Below are 14,123 nucleotides of genomic sequence, written 5' to 3' on the forward strand. Positions count from 1 at the left end.
CATTCTGTAATCTAGGATACGTCCCATCTCAAATTGGGTGGCTTTTCTACTTTGAGGACTGACAACCTTTTAAGCACCTCCACTTTATCTATTTTTAGCCTATCCAGTATCAATAATGCGTCCTCCTTCCCTTCACTGTCACAACGGCAGCATGCTCTTCTCCAGTGAAAACAGATGCCAAGTACTCATTTAGTACCTCAGCCATGCTCTCTCCCTCCAACCCCACCCTTCCTTTGATTGCATTTCCACTACTTGTGTTTATTGAAGGGTTCCCTTTAATATGTTTGCAGCTAATCTATTCCTGTACTCTCTCCCTTAGCCCCGCTTAGTCCTTTCTTAGATCTCCTCTGTACTTTCTACATTCAGCTTGGTACTCTACTGTATTATTGACCATACAATTGTCATAAGCTTCCTTTTTCTGTCTCATTTTAATCTTTATATGTCTTTACTCATCCAAGGAGCTCTACCTTTGGATGCCCTTCCTTATCCCCTTATAGGAATGCGTCTACTCTATACCTAAACAATCTTCCCTTTGAAGGCTTCCCGTTGTTGTTTTGCCTACCAACTTCTGACTCCAATCTGCCTGGGCCAGATCCCATTTCAACTTACTGAAGTTAGCCCTCTGCCCAGTTAAGTATCTTTACTCTTGATTATTCTTTGTCCTTTTCCATAACTACCCTAAACCTGATGATATTATGAACACTGTTCCCCAAATGCTCTCCGATTGAAACACGCTCCATTTCAGTCCCAAAAACTAGATCCAGCAGTGTTTCCTTCCTTGTTGGGCTGGAAACACAGATAAAGAAAAGTCTCTTGTACACATTTCAAGAATTCCTCCTGCTCTTTGCCCTTTTCACTGTTACTATCCCAGTCTATATTGGGACAACTAAAAAACCCCCATTATCACAACTCTATAGTTTTTGCACCTTTTATTACTGGTAGGTACAGGTCTGTTACTATATAACACTGGGTACAGTACTGGTGGTTCAAGTCTGTCATTGTATAACATTGGGCTCCAGTATGTGTAGGTACAGGTCTGGCGCGGGGGTGGGCGCTGGTGGGCACAAGTGGTGCTCGGGAGTGAGAACAATTTCTGGTGGTAAGACAATCGCAGAAGGATCATACCACATGTTGATGTGAACTGGATACAGTGGGGCTTTTATCATCATGTATGGGCCCCCACACATGAAATAATCCAGTGTCAATAGAAAAGTCCTCTCAAAGTTTACAGTGGCCCCTGTCATCACTTACGTCTTTGCGTGTTCCTTTGTTTCGTACGTCACATTCACAACTGCCGTCTCACTGTCTGTATTAACTGAGAGAGGGAAAAGAATCAATCAGCACCCAGACTGCATGCAGCAAACAATGAACCAACTTGTCCCATTAAACCCCTGATGCCACATTCCCCAATGCAGTTCAGCACAAACTTCTCCAGCAAGGCCCTGGCACAAATTGGGTGATAGGGAAAATTCATTTTGTTTATAAAAAGTGAGGGTTCCAGTGTCTGATCACTACCTCGTGGCTCTTAAGTAAAAATATAATCATTTGAAATAGCATATTAATGGCCGGAGTTATAATGTACGCTGGCTTCCATTTTCAAAATGGAAGATCAGTTTTCTGTGGGACCTCAGCCAAGTGGGTTGAGCAGGAAATTAGCCAGGCTATCGTGGGAACAAATTTAACTATATATCGTCAAAGCTTTATCCAGTATTTGAGACTTAGATAATGTGTGATAAATTGATCATTCGCATTCTGTGCAGTCGTTATTACTGATGATAGGTGATTAGCAGTGCTATTCTTTCGAGATCCTTAAAAATGGTGCATTCTCCTGCATTTCTAGCTCCGACAATAGATCCCGACTCCACGGGGAAACTGGAAATTCACATCACCACATTGTGGAGCTGTACCTAGGGCTGTTCCAAACTCTCCAAGAACCACATTCTAAAACCAGGTGCATTAACCTCTTGCAAGGTCCCACAATCACCCCAATGGTTTTAAGTCAGAACGTCATGGGTTCAAGCCACGCTCCAGAAACTGAAGCACACACTCCAGTATAGTACTGAGGGAGCACTGCACTGTCGGAAGTGTACATAAAAGATTCCATGGCACTATTTCGGCAAGCAGCAGGGGAGTTCTGCCCAGTGTCTTGGCCAATATTTTTATCCCTCAACCAACAGCACTAAAACAGGTTATCTGATTATTGAGGTATCACTGTTTGCAGGAGCTTGCTGTGCACAAATTGGCTGCCACGTTTCCAATACTACAATAGCAATTGTACTCGAGAAAGGCCATGGGGTGTTCGGAGGTCATGAAAGGCATTAGAAAAATGCACGTCTTTGCTTCTTTATCCCTCAGAAGATATAAAGTAGGTATAGGATTCCTCATGTACTGTGTGCTGTCATCACTCAGTGTCCATTGTTACGCAAGTGCCTCTGTTTTGTTTAATATATTATTTGAGGATTAATTTTTGAAAGATTGAAGAAATGTTAACCTTTGAGGTATTTCAAAGGGCGTCATGTAAAGTCCATTCGACTTTGAAAAACAGTCCCTGGAAATGTTTTTTTAAATGGGGCATTGAGAGGCCTTGTGAGGAAAACAAGCCTTTCCGGGAAACCACCTGACTTTCAGCAACAACAATAAGCCTTTCCGGGAAACCACCTGACTTCCAGTTCAATAAACAACAGAGAACTTTGGACATCTGGAGAAGTTGTTTACAAAAATGTGACTGGTCAAGATTGATGGAAGTCAAAAGGTTGAGCTCCAGTTGTCAGTTTTACTTTTAAATTGTTTTGTGATGGGGTTGAAACTGTGTACAAAGGGAGAGAACTTCCAAGGAGAGAGAGAACTTCCAAGGAGGGAAGAGAATCCCAAGGAGAGAAGACCACAACCCAGCTCAGCTTTCCAGCATCTCTCTAAAAGACCCTGAGAAGTCCACTGTGTCCACTCATCCTGTCTTTGAAGAAAAGCCTGCTAAATTAATTCTCAACGCCGCCCAAGAAGAACTGTTCGAAAAGATCCCAGTGACCCGTTTACATGCACTCAGAGGCCAGACTGTATGCCAGTTTTGGAACACAACATATCTCATCTGCTGTTTCTTCAAGAATGAGCAAGTATTCAGCCCAAGTATTTTTTTGCCTGTAATAGAGCTCTAAAAACAAAAATCCCCCCTTTTATTTTTCCGGTTAACCGGTATATGTGTGTGTAAGTGTGAGGGGTAAGGTAAAAAGGGAACTTTAATTTTTTAATCTATGTGTCTATGCTTTTCTTCATTACTGGTTAAGACTTGTTTTATAATAAACTGATCAATTGGTTTTTTATTAAAGAAACCTGGTTAGTGCGTTTTATTCTGGGAAAAATAGAGTACATAATTGACTGTATTGCTAAGTGGGAAAATGTAAGTATATGTTGTGATTTGTGGAGAAATGGGACTAGAATGAACATTACACTCCTCCCACCTCAGTCGTAACATATAACTGGGGGCTCTGTGCGGGATAAACCCAACGCCAAGATGTACAATTGTAAGTGGGGTAATAATAATTGAAAAAGGAAAAATAAAAAGAACCAGGTTTCTTGTGTAATGAAATCTACAGCACTGGAATGTCTTTAAGAGTTTTTGCAACTTGTTTGGGGAAGGAGGGTGTATCCCTGAGTGATTTGAGACATTTAACCAAGGTTAAACGAAAGGATTTCGCAGAACTGTTGGTGTTAGAGTTAAAACCAGAAGCTAAGAAAGCAGACATAATTGAAGTAATAGCACACCATTTGAAATTGGAAGAAGGCGGTCGCAAACCAGGGGGTAGTGCAGTTGAATTAGCAATATTCAGATACAAATGAAAAAACTTGAGCAGGAACAGGAAATAGAAAAACTTAAGCTTGAAGAGAAAAAGGGGGGAGCAAAAAGAGTTGAATATAACTTAAGCTTGAAAGAGAATTGACAACAAAGAAGCTTGAATTTGAAAAAGAGGAAAGGGAAATAGAGAGAGCATGTCAAAGAGAAAGGGAGAGAGAAGGGAATATGAATTTAAAAAGACGGAACTAATGACAAAGGAGTAGTCTTGACACCAGTGAAAGCTCTGGTGAGGAAAGATCCGACTCCAGTCCAGGACCCAGTGGAGAGCTGTTTAAATTTGTAGAAGCCCTCCCTAAGCTTGAGGAAAGGGACGTAGAGGCATCTTGTGTTTCTTTTGAAAAGATAGCCAAACAGATGAAGTGGCCAAAGGAAAGCTGGACACTGCTTATGCAAAGCTGGTTGATGGGCAGAGCTCATGATGTTTATGCCATTCTTTCTGAGGGAGCTTCTGCAGATTATGAGATGGTAAAATAGGTTATTCTCGCAGGTTAGTCCCTGAAGCTTACTGTCAGAAATTACGGAACCTTCGGAGATTGCCTGGGCAGACTTGCATGGAATGAGAGGGTAAAGCAAATTAATTTTGATCACTAGATATGGGCACCAAAGATGGAAGCCACGTATGAGAACCTTAGGGAACTAATTCTCCTGCAAGAATTTAAAAATTCACTCCCTCCGTTAGTAAGAACCCATGTAGGGAACCAGAAGGTTTCAACGGCCAGAAAGGCAGTGGAAATTGCTGATGATTATGAGCTTGTTTACAAGCCCAAACCCTTTGTCCATCACCCGTACAATCCCGAGAGGATAGAAGGTGGGAGGGTGAAAGGAAGGCAAGTAGCCGGGGACAAGAAGGGACAGCTGTAAATGCCCCAGTATCTCCACCTCAGGCCAGAAAGGAAGATGCTGAGGATTGAAGTGAGGTCCACAAGCCTAATTGTTATCATTGTCACAAGGTGGGACATCTTCGAGCAGAATACTGGAAGTTCCGGTTAACCCATGGGCCTTATTGGGGTGCACAAAGCCAATGCAGAGAAAGGGGCCCTGACTGGGAGTACAACAGATCAGGCTCTGACTGCAGCTGTAAGGCTAAATACAAAAACCACTGAGTGCAGGGTTCATGAATAAGATACCCAAGAGTTATAGGGAATTGTTGTTGAAAGGAGAAGTAACTCCTTATCCCTCGAGTGAGGCAGGTTAACCTATAATTATACTTAGGGATACAGGAGCCACCCAAACTCTTTTGCTGGGGAAAGGCATAACATTTCCACCAGAGAATGCACTGAATGCCAAGGTTTTAGTGAATGGTATTGGCGGGCAGTATATACCCGTATCTTTGTATCGGGCGCACCTGGAGTGTGACCTAATGTCTGGAACGGTAACTGTAGGAGTTGTCCATAGTTTGCCAGTAGATGGAGATGATCTACTCCTGGGGAATGATTTGTCGCAGCGAAAGTAGTAGCTTCTCCAGTAGTCACGGAGAAACCAAGTGAAGTTAGAGACAGAACAGTTGCAGGAAAAGGTTCCAGGAATTTTTCCTTCATGTGTAGTGACCCGAGCAATGCCTATTGTCAGAGGTAAAATTGGCAACACAGACAGATCGCTAAATATCTGAAACTTTCTTATGGGATTTGGATAATCCAAAGGAAATGTTTAATAAGTCTTCTCTGAACACGGCTCAGTAAACTGATCCAGAGTTAAATAAAGAGGAACAATCAGCTCTAACAGAAGCTGAGGCAGAAGGAGTTCCAGAAGGTTATTATATTAAAAATGGGATTCTGATGAGGAAGTGGAGACCTCCTCACAGACCTGCAGACAAAGAATGGACAGTAGTTTATCAGATCGTGGTTTGGCCAAAGTATCGCCGGGGACTATTAACAATAGCCCATGAAATTCCTATAGCGGGACATGTGGGGAACCGGAAGACCAAATCATATATAAGCCGACATTTTTACTGGCCAGGTCTTTCCAAGGAGGTGGTGCAGTTTTGTAAAACCTACCAGACGTGCCAGATTGTGGGAAATCTGCAACCTGCCATAAAACCAGCAGCTCGAATTCCCATACCAGTTTTTGGGCAACCATTTAGTAGGGTGTTGGTAGACTGTCTAGGACCTTTACCGAAAGCAAACGCAGGACACAAATATATACTCACTATCAGAGATATGGCTACTCCCAGAAACCATTCCCTTGAGAACAATTTCTGCTAAGGTAGTGGTAGAGAAGTTAACCCAATTCTTCACTAGATATGGATTACGGATTGAAATTCAGTCGGATCAAGGTTCCAATTTTATGTCTAACATTTTTAGGGAAGTTATGAATAATCTGGGTGTAACACAGTTAAAGTCTTCAGCATTACACCCGCAGACACAAGGAGCTTTAGAAAGGTACCATCAGACCCTCAAAATGATGATCAGGGCATACTGTCATGAATATCCCCATGATTGGGATAAAGGGCTGGAATTTCTTTTGTTTGCCACTCGGGATTCACCTGATGAGTCTACAGGTTTTAGTCCTTTTGAATTAGTTTATGGACATCAGATAAGAGGTCCTCTAAAACTGATTGAAGAAAGGTTTTTAGAACAGAGGGACGAATCTTCTGTTAGATTATGTATCCATGTTCCGGGAGCGGCTTACGAGAGCCTGCAAAGTGGCTCAGGATTGCCTGAAAACTTCCCAAACAACCATGAAGAAACGAGCAGACAAGTATGCCAAGACCTGAACATTTCAACAAGGGGATGTTACTGACTTTACAGGGTGGACTGTTGAAAGCACAATTCACAGAATTGGTGAAGTAAATTATTTGACTGACATGCCAGATCATACCAATATGTTAAAACAATATTATCGCCAGGAGGAGGATAAGCAAGCACAGGTATGTCAGGTAGTAAGGACAGGGAAGGGTGAAAGTGGTAGTGAGGATGAGGCAGAAGGAGGCCTAGACAATTCTCAAATTGAACTTCCTATTATCTGGTTAGATAATACAAGAACACAAGAAATAGGAGCAGAAGTAGACCATATGGCCCATCGAGCCTGCTCCGCCATTCAATACAATCATGGCTGATCTTGGGCTTCAATTCTACCTTCCTGCCTGCTCCCCAATTCCCTTGACTCCCTGCGAGACCAAAAATCTATCTGTCCCAGCCTTAAATGTACGATGGAGTATCCACAATCCCCTGGGGTAGAGAATTCCAAAGATTCAGAACCCTTTGAGTGAAGAAATTTCTCCTCATCTCAGTCCTGAATGATTGACCCCTTATCCTGAGACTGTGTCCCCGTGTTCTACATTCCCTGACTAGTGGGAACAATCTCTCAGCTTCTACCCTATCAAGCCCTTTCAGAATCTTGCATGTCTCAATTAGATCGCCTCTCATTCTAAACTCCAGAGAATAAAAGCCCAATTTACTCAGCTTTCTCATCACAGGACAACCCCCTCATCCCAGGGACCAATTTAGTAAATCTTCGCTGCACTGCCTCCAGTGCAAGTATTTCCTTTCTTAAATGTGGAGACCAAAACTGCACACAGTATCACAGGTGCGGTTTCACCAAAGCCCTGTACAATTTCAGTAAGACTTCTTTATTCCTGTACTTAAATCCCCTTGTAATAAAGGCCAACATGCCATCTGCCTTCCTAATAACCTGCCGCACCTGCATGTTAACTTGGTGCGTTCCTTTTAGGAGTATCCCCAAGCCTCTCTGAACATCAACACTTACCAGTTTCACACCTTTAAAAAAAATATTCTTTTCTATTTTTACAACCTAAGTGAACAACTTCACACTCCCCTACATTAGACTCCATTTGCCATCTTGTTGCCCACTCACTTAACCTGTCTATATCTCTTTGCAGCCTCTCTGTCCTCCCTGCAGCTTACCTTTCCACCGAGCTTTGTATCATCAGCAAACTTAGATACATTACTCGCTGTCTCTTCATCCAAGTCATTAATATAGAGTGCTGAGGCCCCAGCACTGATCATTGCGGCATCCCATTATTCACTGCCTGCCAACTTGAAAAAGCCCCATTTATATCCACTCTCTGCTTCCTGTCCGTTATTCAATCCTGTATCCACACTAATATATTACCCCCAACACCATGAGCCCTTCTCTTGCCTATTAATCTTTTATATGGCACCTTATCGAAGGCCTTTTGAAAATCCAGGTCTACTACATCTACTGGTTCCCCTATATCTATCCTACTAGTTACATCCTCAAAAAACTCAAATAAATTTGTCAAACAGGATCTCCCTTTAGTAAAATCATGCTGACTTGTTCTAATCATACATATGCTTTTCCAAGTGCAATGTTAAGACTTCTTTAATAATAGTTTCCAGCATCTTCCCAATGATTGACATTAAGCTAACTGACCTGGAGTTCCCTGTTTTCTCTCTACCTCCTTTCTTGAAAAGCGGTGTAACATTTGCCAACTTCCAATCTGACGGGACCATTCCTGAATCTAGGGAATTCTGGAAAATCATAGCCAGTGCATCCACTATCTCTGCAGCTATCCCTTTTAGAACCCTAGGAACCGGGGATTTGTCAAATTTTTGTCCCTCCAGTGTTTTCTGACCCCTGCTATTCCTAATTTCCACCCAAACTGATTCTACTTCATGATCTTTTGAGGCCAGATCCCTTCTTATTAATGTCCTTATGTCATCCTTTACTATCAGGGCTACCCCTCCTCCTTTGCCATTCTGTCTGTCTCTCCGAAATATTGTGTACCCTGGAATATTCATTTCCCAACTTTGATCTCCTTGTGACCATGTCTCAGTCATGGCAATTAGATAAAAAGAACAAAGAACAGTTCAGCACAGGAACAGGCCATTCGGCCCTCTAAGCCTGCGCCGATCTTGATGCCTGCCGAAACTATCACCTTCTGCACTTCCGGGGCCCATATCCCTCTATTCCCTTCCTATTCATATATTTGTCAAGATGTCTCTTAAACGTCGCTATCGTATCTGCTTCCACCACCTCTCCTGGCAGCAAGTTCCAATGATCTAGATCATTTACCTCTATTCATGCCACTAGTTTATCTATCTTATTACAGATGCTTCATGCATTCAGATAAAGCAACTTCAATTTCATTTTTTAAATTTCTATTCCCTGCAATGACCTTATTTGCCAATGTACAATTTTTGTTAAACTCTCTGCCCCCTCCTGCCCCATTCTGTTGGCATTTACCCACGTCACTATCCTGCCCCGATGCCCTAACCTCTCTCTGGATTTCTAAATTTCCCTTTACCCAAACCCCCGCGCCCCCCCCCCCCCCCCGCCACTAACCCCGTTACTTTAAAGCCCTGTCCACAGCCCTAGTTATGCGATTGGCCAGGACACTGGTTCCAGCCCAGTTCAAGTGAAGCCCATCCCAACAGAATAGCTCCCTCTTCCCTGAGCACTGATGCCAGTGCCCCAAGAATCGAAACCCCTTCTTCCCAAACCACTCTTTGAGCCACATGTTTAGTTCTCTAATGTGCTTGACCCTGTGCCAGTTTGCGCGTGGCTCAGGTAACAATCTGGAGATGATTACCTTTGATGTTCTGCATTTTAGTTTGGATTCTAACTCCTCAAATTCTCTAAGCAGAACATCACTTCAAGTTCTACCTATGTCATTGGTTCCCACATAGACCACGACAACTGGATCCTCCCCCTCCCACTCCAGGTTCCTCTCCAGCCACATGGAGATGTCCTTAACCCTGGCACCGGGCAGGCAACACAGCTGTCAGAGCTCCCAGTCACGGCTGTAGAGAACAGTATCTATTCCCCTGACTATACTGTCTCCAATCACTACCACTGAATATTGAATTGTTGGGGAGATTGGATACAAAGATTTCATATTTAGATGCAGAACAACGAGAAGACCAAACAAGGCTACTTACAGCATTTTAAAAAGTCTGTAGGGATAAGCCAGGATGTACAACCTTAGCCGCACATGATGTGGATATAGGGAAATCCCTTCCTATAAGTCAGCATCCTTATCGCTTAAGTCCAGAGAAACAAGCCCAGGTAAAAGCAGAAATCCAATACACGCTGGAAAACCATCTAACTGAACCCAGTCAAAGCAACTGGAGCTCGCCAGTGGTATTAGTGCCTAAACCTGACAGTTCAATTAGACATTGCATAGACTACAGAAAAGTTAATGCAGTAACAAAGGCAGACTCCTAACCAATTCCTCTTTTGGAAGACTGTATTGACAGACTGGGCAGTGCCATGTTTCTTACAAAAAGAGATTTGTTAAAGGGATACTGACAAGTTCCTTTAACACCCCAAGCTAAAGAAATATCAGCCTTTGTCACACCAGACAGACAGTTTCCAGTGCCGAGTGATGCCATATAGGCGAGGGGAAGCCCAGCCACTTTTCAGAGGCTAGTGAACTAAGTGGTAGCCAGTGTTCCTAACTGTGTGGTTTACCATGATGATGTGCTGGTCTACAATGACAGTGGGAAGGACCACTTGGATCAACTGGGGGGCTCTGTTTGGAAGGTTGCAAATGGCTGATTTGGTGATAAACTTGGTGGAAAAATGTAAAAACCAGAATGCCAGACTATTCTGATGCAGTTTACTATTACAGCCCTATCACTTAAAGATTATTCACATTGCAGGAAAAAATAATGTTATTGCAGATGCTTTATTGAGAATCTAACTTTGCTTTAAGTTGTCTGAATGAGAAGAGGGTACAAAGCAGAATTGTATTAACTGCCGGTAATGAGTGAATGGGGATGAGTATGAAAATGTGTTTTAAAATGTTTTCATCTTCTGTTATTTTATACTTTGTAATGAAACGCATTTAAAAATGGTGTTTCATTCCTCCAAGGTGCCTTTGTGTTTTGTTAAATTTATTTTTTGAGGATTAATTTTGAAAGATTGAAGAAATGTTCAACTTTGGGGTGTTCAAAAGGGGTCATGTAAAGGCCACTTGACTTTGAAAAACAGGCCCTGAAAATGTTTTTTTTAAAAGGGGCACTGAGAGGACTTGTGAGGAAAACAAGCCATTCCAGGATACCACCTGACTTCTAGCTCAATAAACAACAGAGAACTTTGGACACCTGGAGAAACTGTTTACAAAGAAGTGACAGGTCAAGATTGATGAAGGTCAAAAGGTTGACCTCCTGTTGTCGGTTTCACTTTTGAATTGTTTTGAGTTGTGGTTGAACTGTATAAAAAGGGAGAGAACTTCCAATGAGAGAAGAGAATTCCCAAGGAGAGAAGGCCACAACCCAGCTCAGCTTTCCAGCACCTCTCTAAAAGACCTTGAGAAGTCCCCTGTGTCCACTCATCTTGTCTCCTGACTTTGAAGAAAAGCCTGCTAAATTAATTCTCAATGCCGCCTGAAAAGAACTGTTCTAAAAGATCCTAGTGACCCGTCTACGTGTAGCGGAGGTTAGACTGTATGCCAGTTTTGGAACGCAACAAATCTTCAAGAATGAGCCCAAGTGGTTTTTTAAGTCTGTAATAGAGCTCTAAAAAACCAAAAATCTCTTTATTTTTCCAGTTAACCAATGTATCTGTGTGTGAGTGTGAAGGGCTACGGTAAAGAGGGAACTTCAATATTTCAATCTGTGTGTTTATGCTTTACTTCATTACTGGTTAAGACTTGTTTTATAATAAACTGATCATTTTGTTGTTTATTAAAGAAGCCTGGTAGGTGTCTTTTATTCTGGGATAAAAATAGAGTCTGTGATTGACCGTATCGCTCGGTAGGAAAATTTAAATATATGTTGTGACCCGTCGAGAAGTAGAACTAGAATAAACAGTGCACACTTCCCACCTTGGTCGTAACACCATGAAACACCACTCATGTCAATATCACTGATTACAGGTTAAGAGTTGCAATTCAGCCGTGAGCAGGAGGTAGATCATAGCGGTGTCTGATCATGACTTCAGTCTAGCAGCTCATCTCCAATGCAATCAAGAGACCTCACTAGAACTACCTGACAACCTCTCAGCTCCATTTTAAATCTGGTCCCAGTCTCAACCCCGCCCTCAGCCAATGTTCACAATCACACATCTAAACATCCCCCTAATGCTTTGTTAACTGTACCGCCCACCATCAGTTAACTCACCACAGGCTGGAGATCAAAGTTAGGCCCTTCCTGATCTGAAGGGGCTGAGGTATTGATTCTATAGTGTGGGGAGGCAGGCCAAAGAGAGGGAAAGGAACCCAGGACACCTGCACGGAACGTTGGGCTTTCAAAGCAACAAAACCATCCTCCGTCCCAGAAGTGGGAGGCAGCTGCTCACTGTCAGATAGGAGGGTGGCAGTCAGATGTAGGGAGAAGTACTGAACACGACCTTACTGTGTGAAGGTGTAATTTGTGGCTTGCGTCTCACTGGTGTGAGAAGCTCCACGGTGATACATCGGAGATCCTGTAACTGATTCGTGTAAAGGTGGCTCTTCCTCACTCATTGCTTTCCTGGTGGCTGGCCAACTGACCAACAAAATTTTCCAATCTGGTGAATATTGCAGCAAAACCCAGGACACTCACTGAAAGGGGCCCCTCCTCTACATCATCTTCATGAAAAGTGCCAAGAGGGTGAAATCAAATTAATAATGCCACTTGGTCCTTGTGACAATGACACAAACCCTCAGTAATTCTCAAGATTAAAACACAATTTCACCACTTGCGGACAGCTGAAGGGCCTTTATACATCGACAGCTCTAAAGGAAGTCGCACTGTTGCTACATGTTACCAGGTATCGACAGCGCGCACTGCCTCATTAACATTTCAAACATTCCCATTCCCAAGGGAGACTTTACCCTCACTAATTCTTCATCAAAAGGAACAATCTAATCATGTACAGGTGGAGGTCATGGAAAGAGACAGACAGCCACGACAGAATCAACTTTCAGTGTTTATCATATCTCCAGCCCTCTCGCAGCGCTCCGTCTGAATCAACAACTTCCAACTCGACAATCTTGTCCCCGCCACATGCTCAAATCGCAAATGTAGCCTCATCGTCCCCATCACTACAGCTGCCTCAAAGACAAACACTTTACTTCCCCGCTCAACAGCTTTCCAATCTAAATAAAGCTCAAGTCTGCCAAAAATTTGAATGTGGTTGGTGTTTTCTGGAGTGGCCCGAGAAGCTTAGGCCAAGATACAAACAATGATGGACAGAAAGAGACCCTCTGGTCCTGTGTTTCCCAATATAGACACTCTCAACCTCACCCAAAAACCATGTAACTTCCTGAAAAAAGCAGATAAAAACCCAGGCCAATTTGGAGGGAAGAAAGCTGGGAAATTGCTCTCCAACCTCCCCCCCAGAAACTTGTCCAGCAAATAAAAGGAAACCGCCACACTCTCGGTAGCCAGCTCTTAAGTTTCCAGCTTCGCTCTGTAGCAACTCTATGCTCTTGGGAGCAGTAAGAGAGCAAAGATCCTAAGTTGCAATGCCCCATCTAATACTCTTCAGTCCTCCCTGCACTCTCACTACAGTGAAACCATTTCGAACTATGGAATTAAATTACCAAAGAACATAAAACAAAATAGTAAAATATTCTACAGGCACCTAAATAAAAAAAAATGAAAGTCGGGTCGGGAATTGGACGACGACGGGGTGACCAGGATCAAATCAGAGGCAACGACAGCAAAGTGGCAGAAATATTAAATCATTATTTTGTTAAGTATTCACCAGGGGTATAGATCAGGTGGACATGGCATCGAAAAATGAGATTAAAATGATGTAACGTGCATTTAAAATAAACTAAACTAAATCAAACTCAAAAGATCAAGATGGATTGCATCTGTGCATTTTAAAAGAATCTAGGGAAGAGTTGGCAGAGGCCGTATTACCCATACTTAATAATTCATTCGAAATAGGGGTAGTGCCTGAGGACTGGCAGATAGATAACGTTATACCTATATTAGAAAAGGAGTTAGAATATGTCCAGGGAACTACAGATCAGTCAGCTTAATATCGGTGATAGGAAAGGTAATGGAATCCCTACTATAGAAGAAAATAGAAAAACATCTAGAAACCAAAAATATAGTAATAAATCGTCAGCATGGACTTCAAAAGGGAAAGTAGTGCTGGATCAACCTCACTGAATTATTTTGTAACTGAGAGCAGGCAAGGGCAATGTAGTAGATGTAATATATCTAGTTTTCCAAGAAACATAGAATAAGGTACCACATAATAGACTAATGGAGAGGGAGTCAGCGGATCATTAGCAGAATGATTAGCTAGTTGGTTGCAAGATAGAAAGCAGTAAGCAGGAGTAAATGGTAGCTATTTAAACTGGCAGAAGGTAGGAAGTGGGGTCCCACAAGAGCAGTGTTGGGACCACTGT

The 14,123-nt window shown here is 42.6% G+C and overlaps 1 protein-coding gene across 5 annotated transcripts in view; it reads right to left on the bottom strand.

Moving 5' to 3' along the window:
* Positions 1-14,123, bottom strand: part of igf2bp2a (insulin-like growth factor 2 mRNA binding protein 2a) — a 240,792-nt gene that overhangs the window by 107,281 nt on the left and 119,388 nt on the right. For all 5 annotated transcript variants that reach the window (XR_010975418.1, XM_068036190.1, XM_068036191.1 and 2 more), the window contains exon 5: positions 1,252-1,315. Coding sequence is in view for 4 of the 5 variants with exons in the window: in XM_068036190.1 (XP_067892291.1) it covers positions 1,252-1,315 (64 nt within the window). In the remaining variant the exon portion in view is untranslated. The remainder of the gene's footprint in view (positions 1-1,251; positions 1,316-14,123) is intronic.

This window comes from Heterodontus francisci, chromosome 7 (assembly GCF_036365525.1).
Source record: "Heterodontus francisci isolate sHetFra1 chromosome 7, sHetFra1.hap1, whole genome shotgun sequence".
NCBI classification, from domain to species: domain Eukaryota; kingdom Metazoa; phylum Chordata; class Chondrichthyes; order Heterodontiformes; family Heterodontidae; genus Heterodontus; species Heterodontus francisci.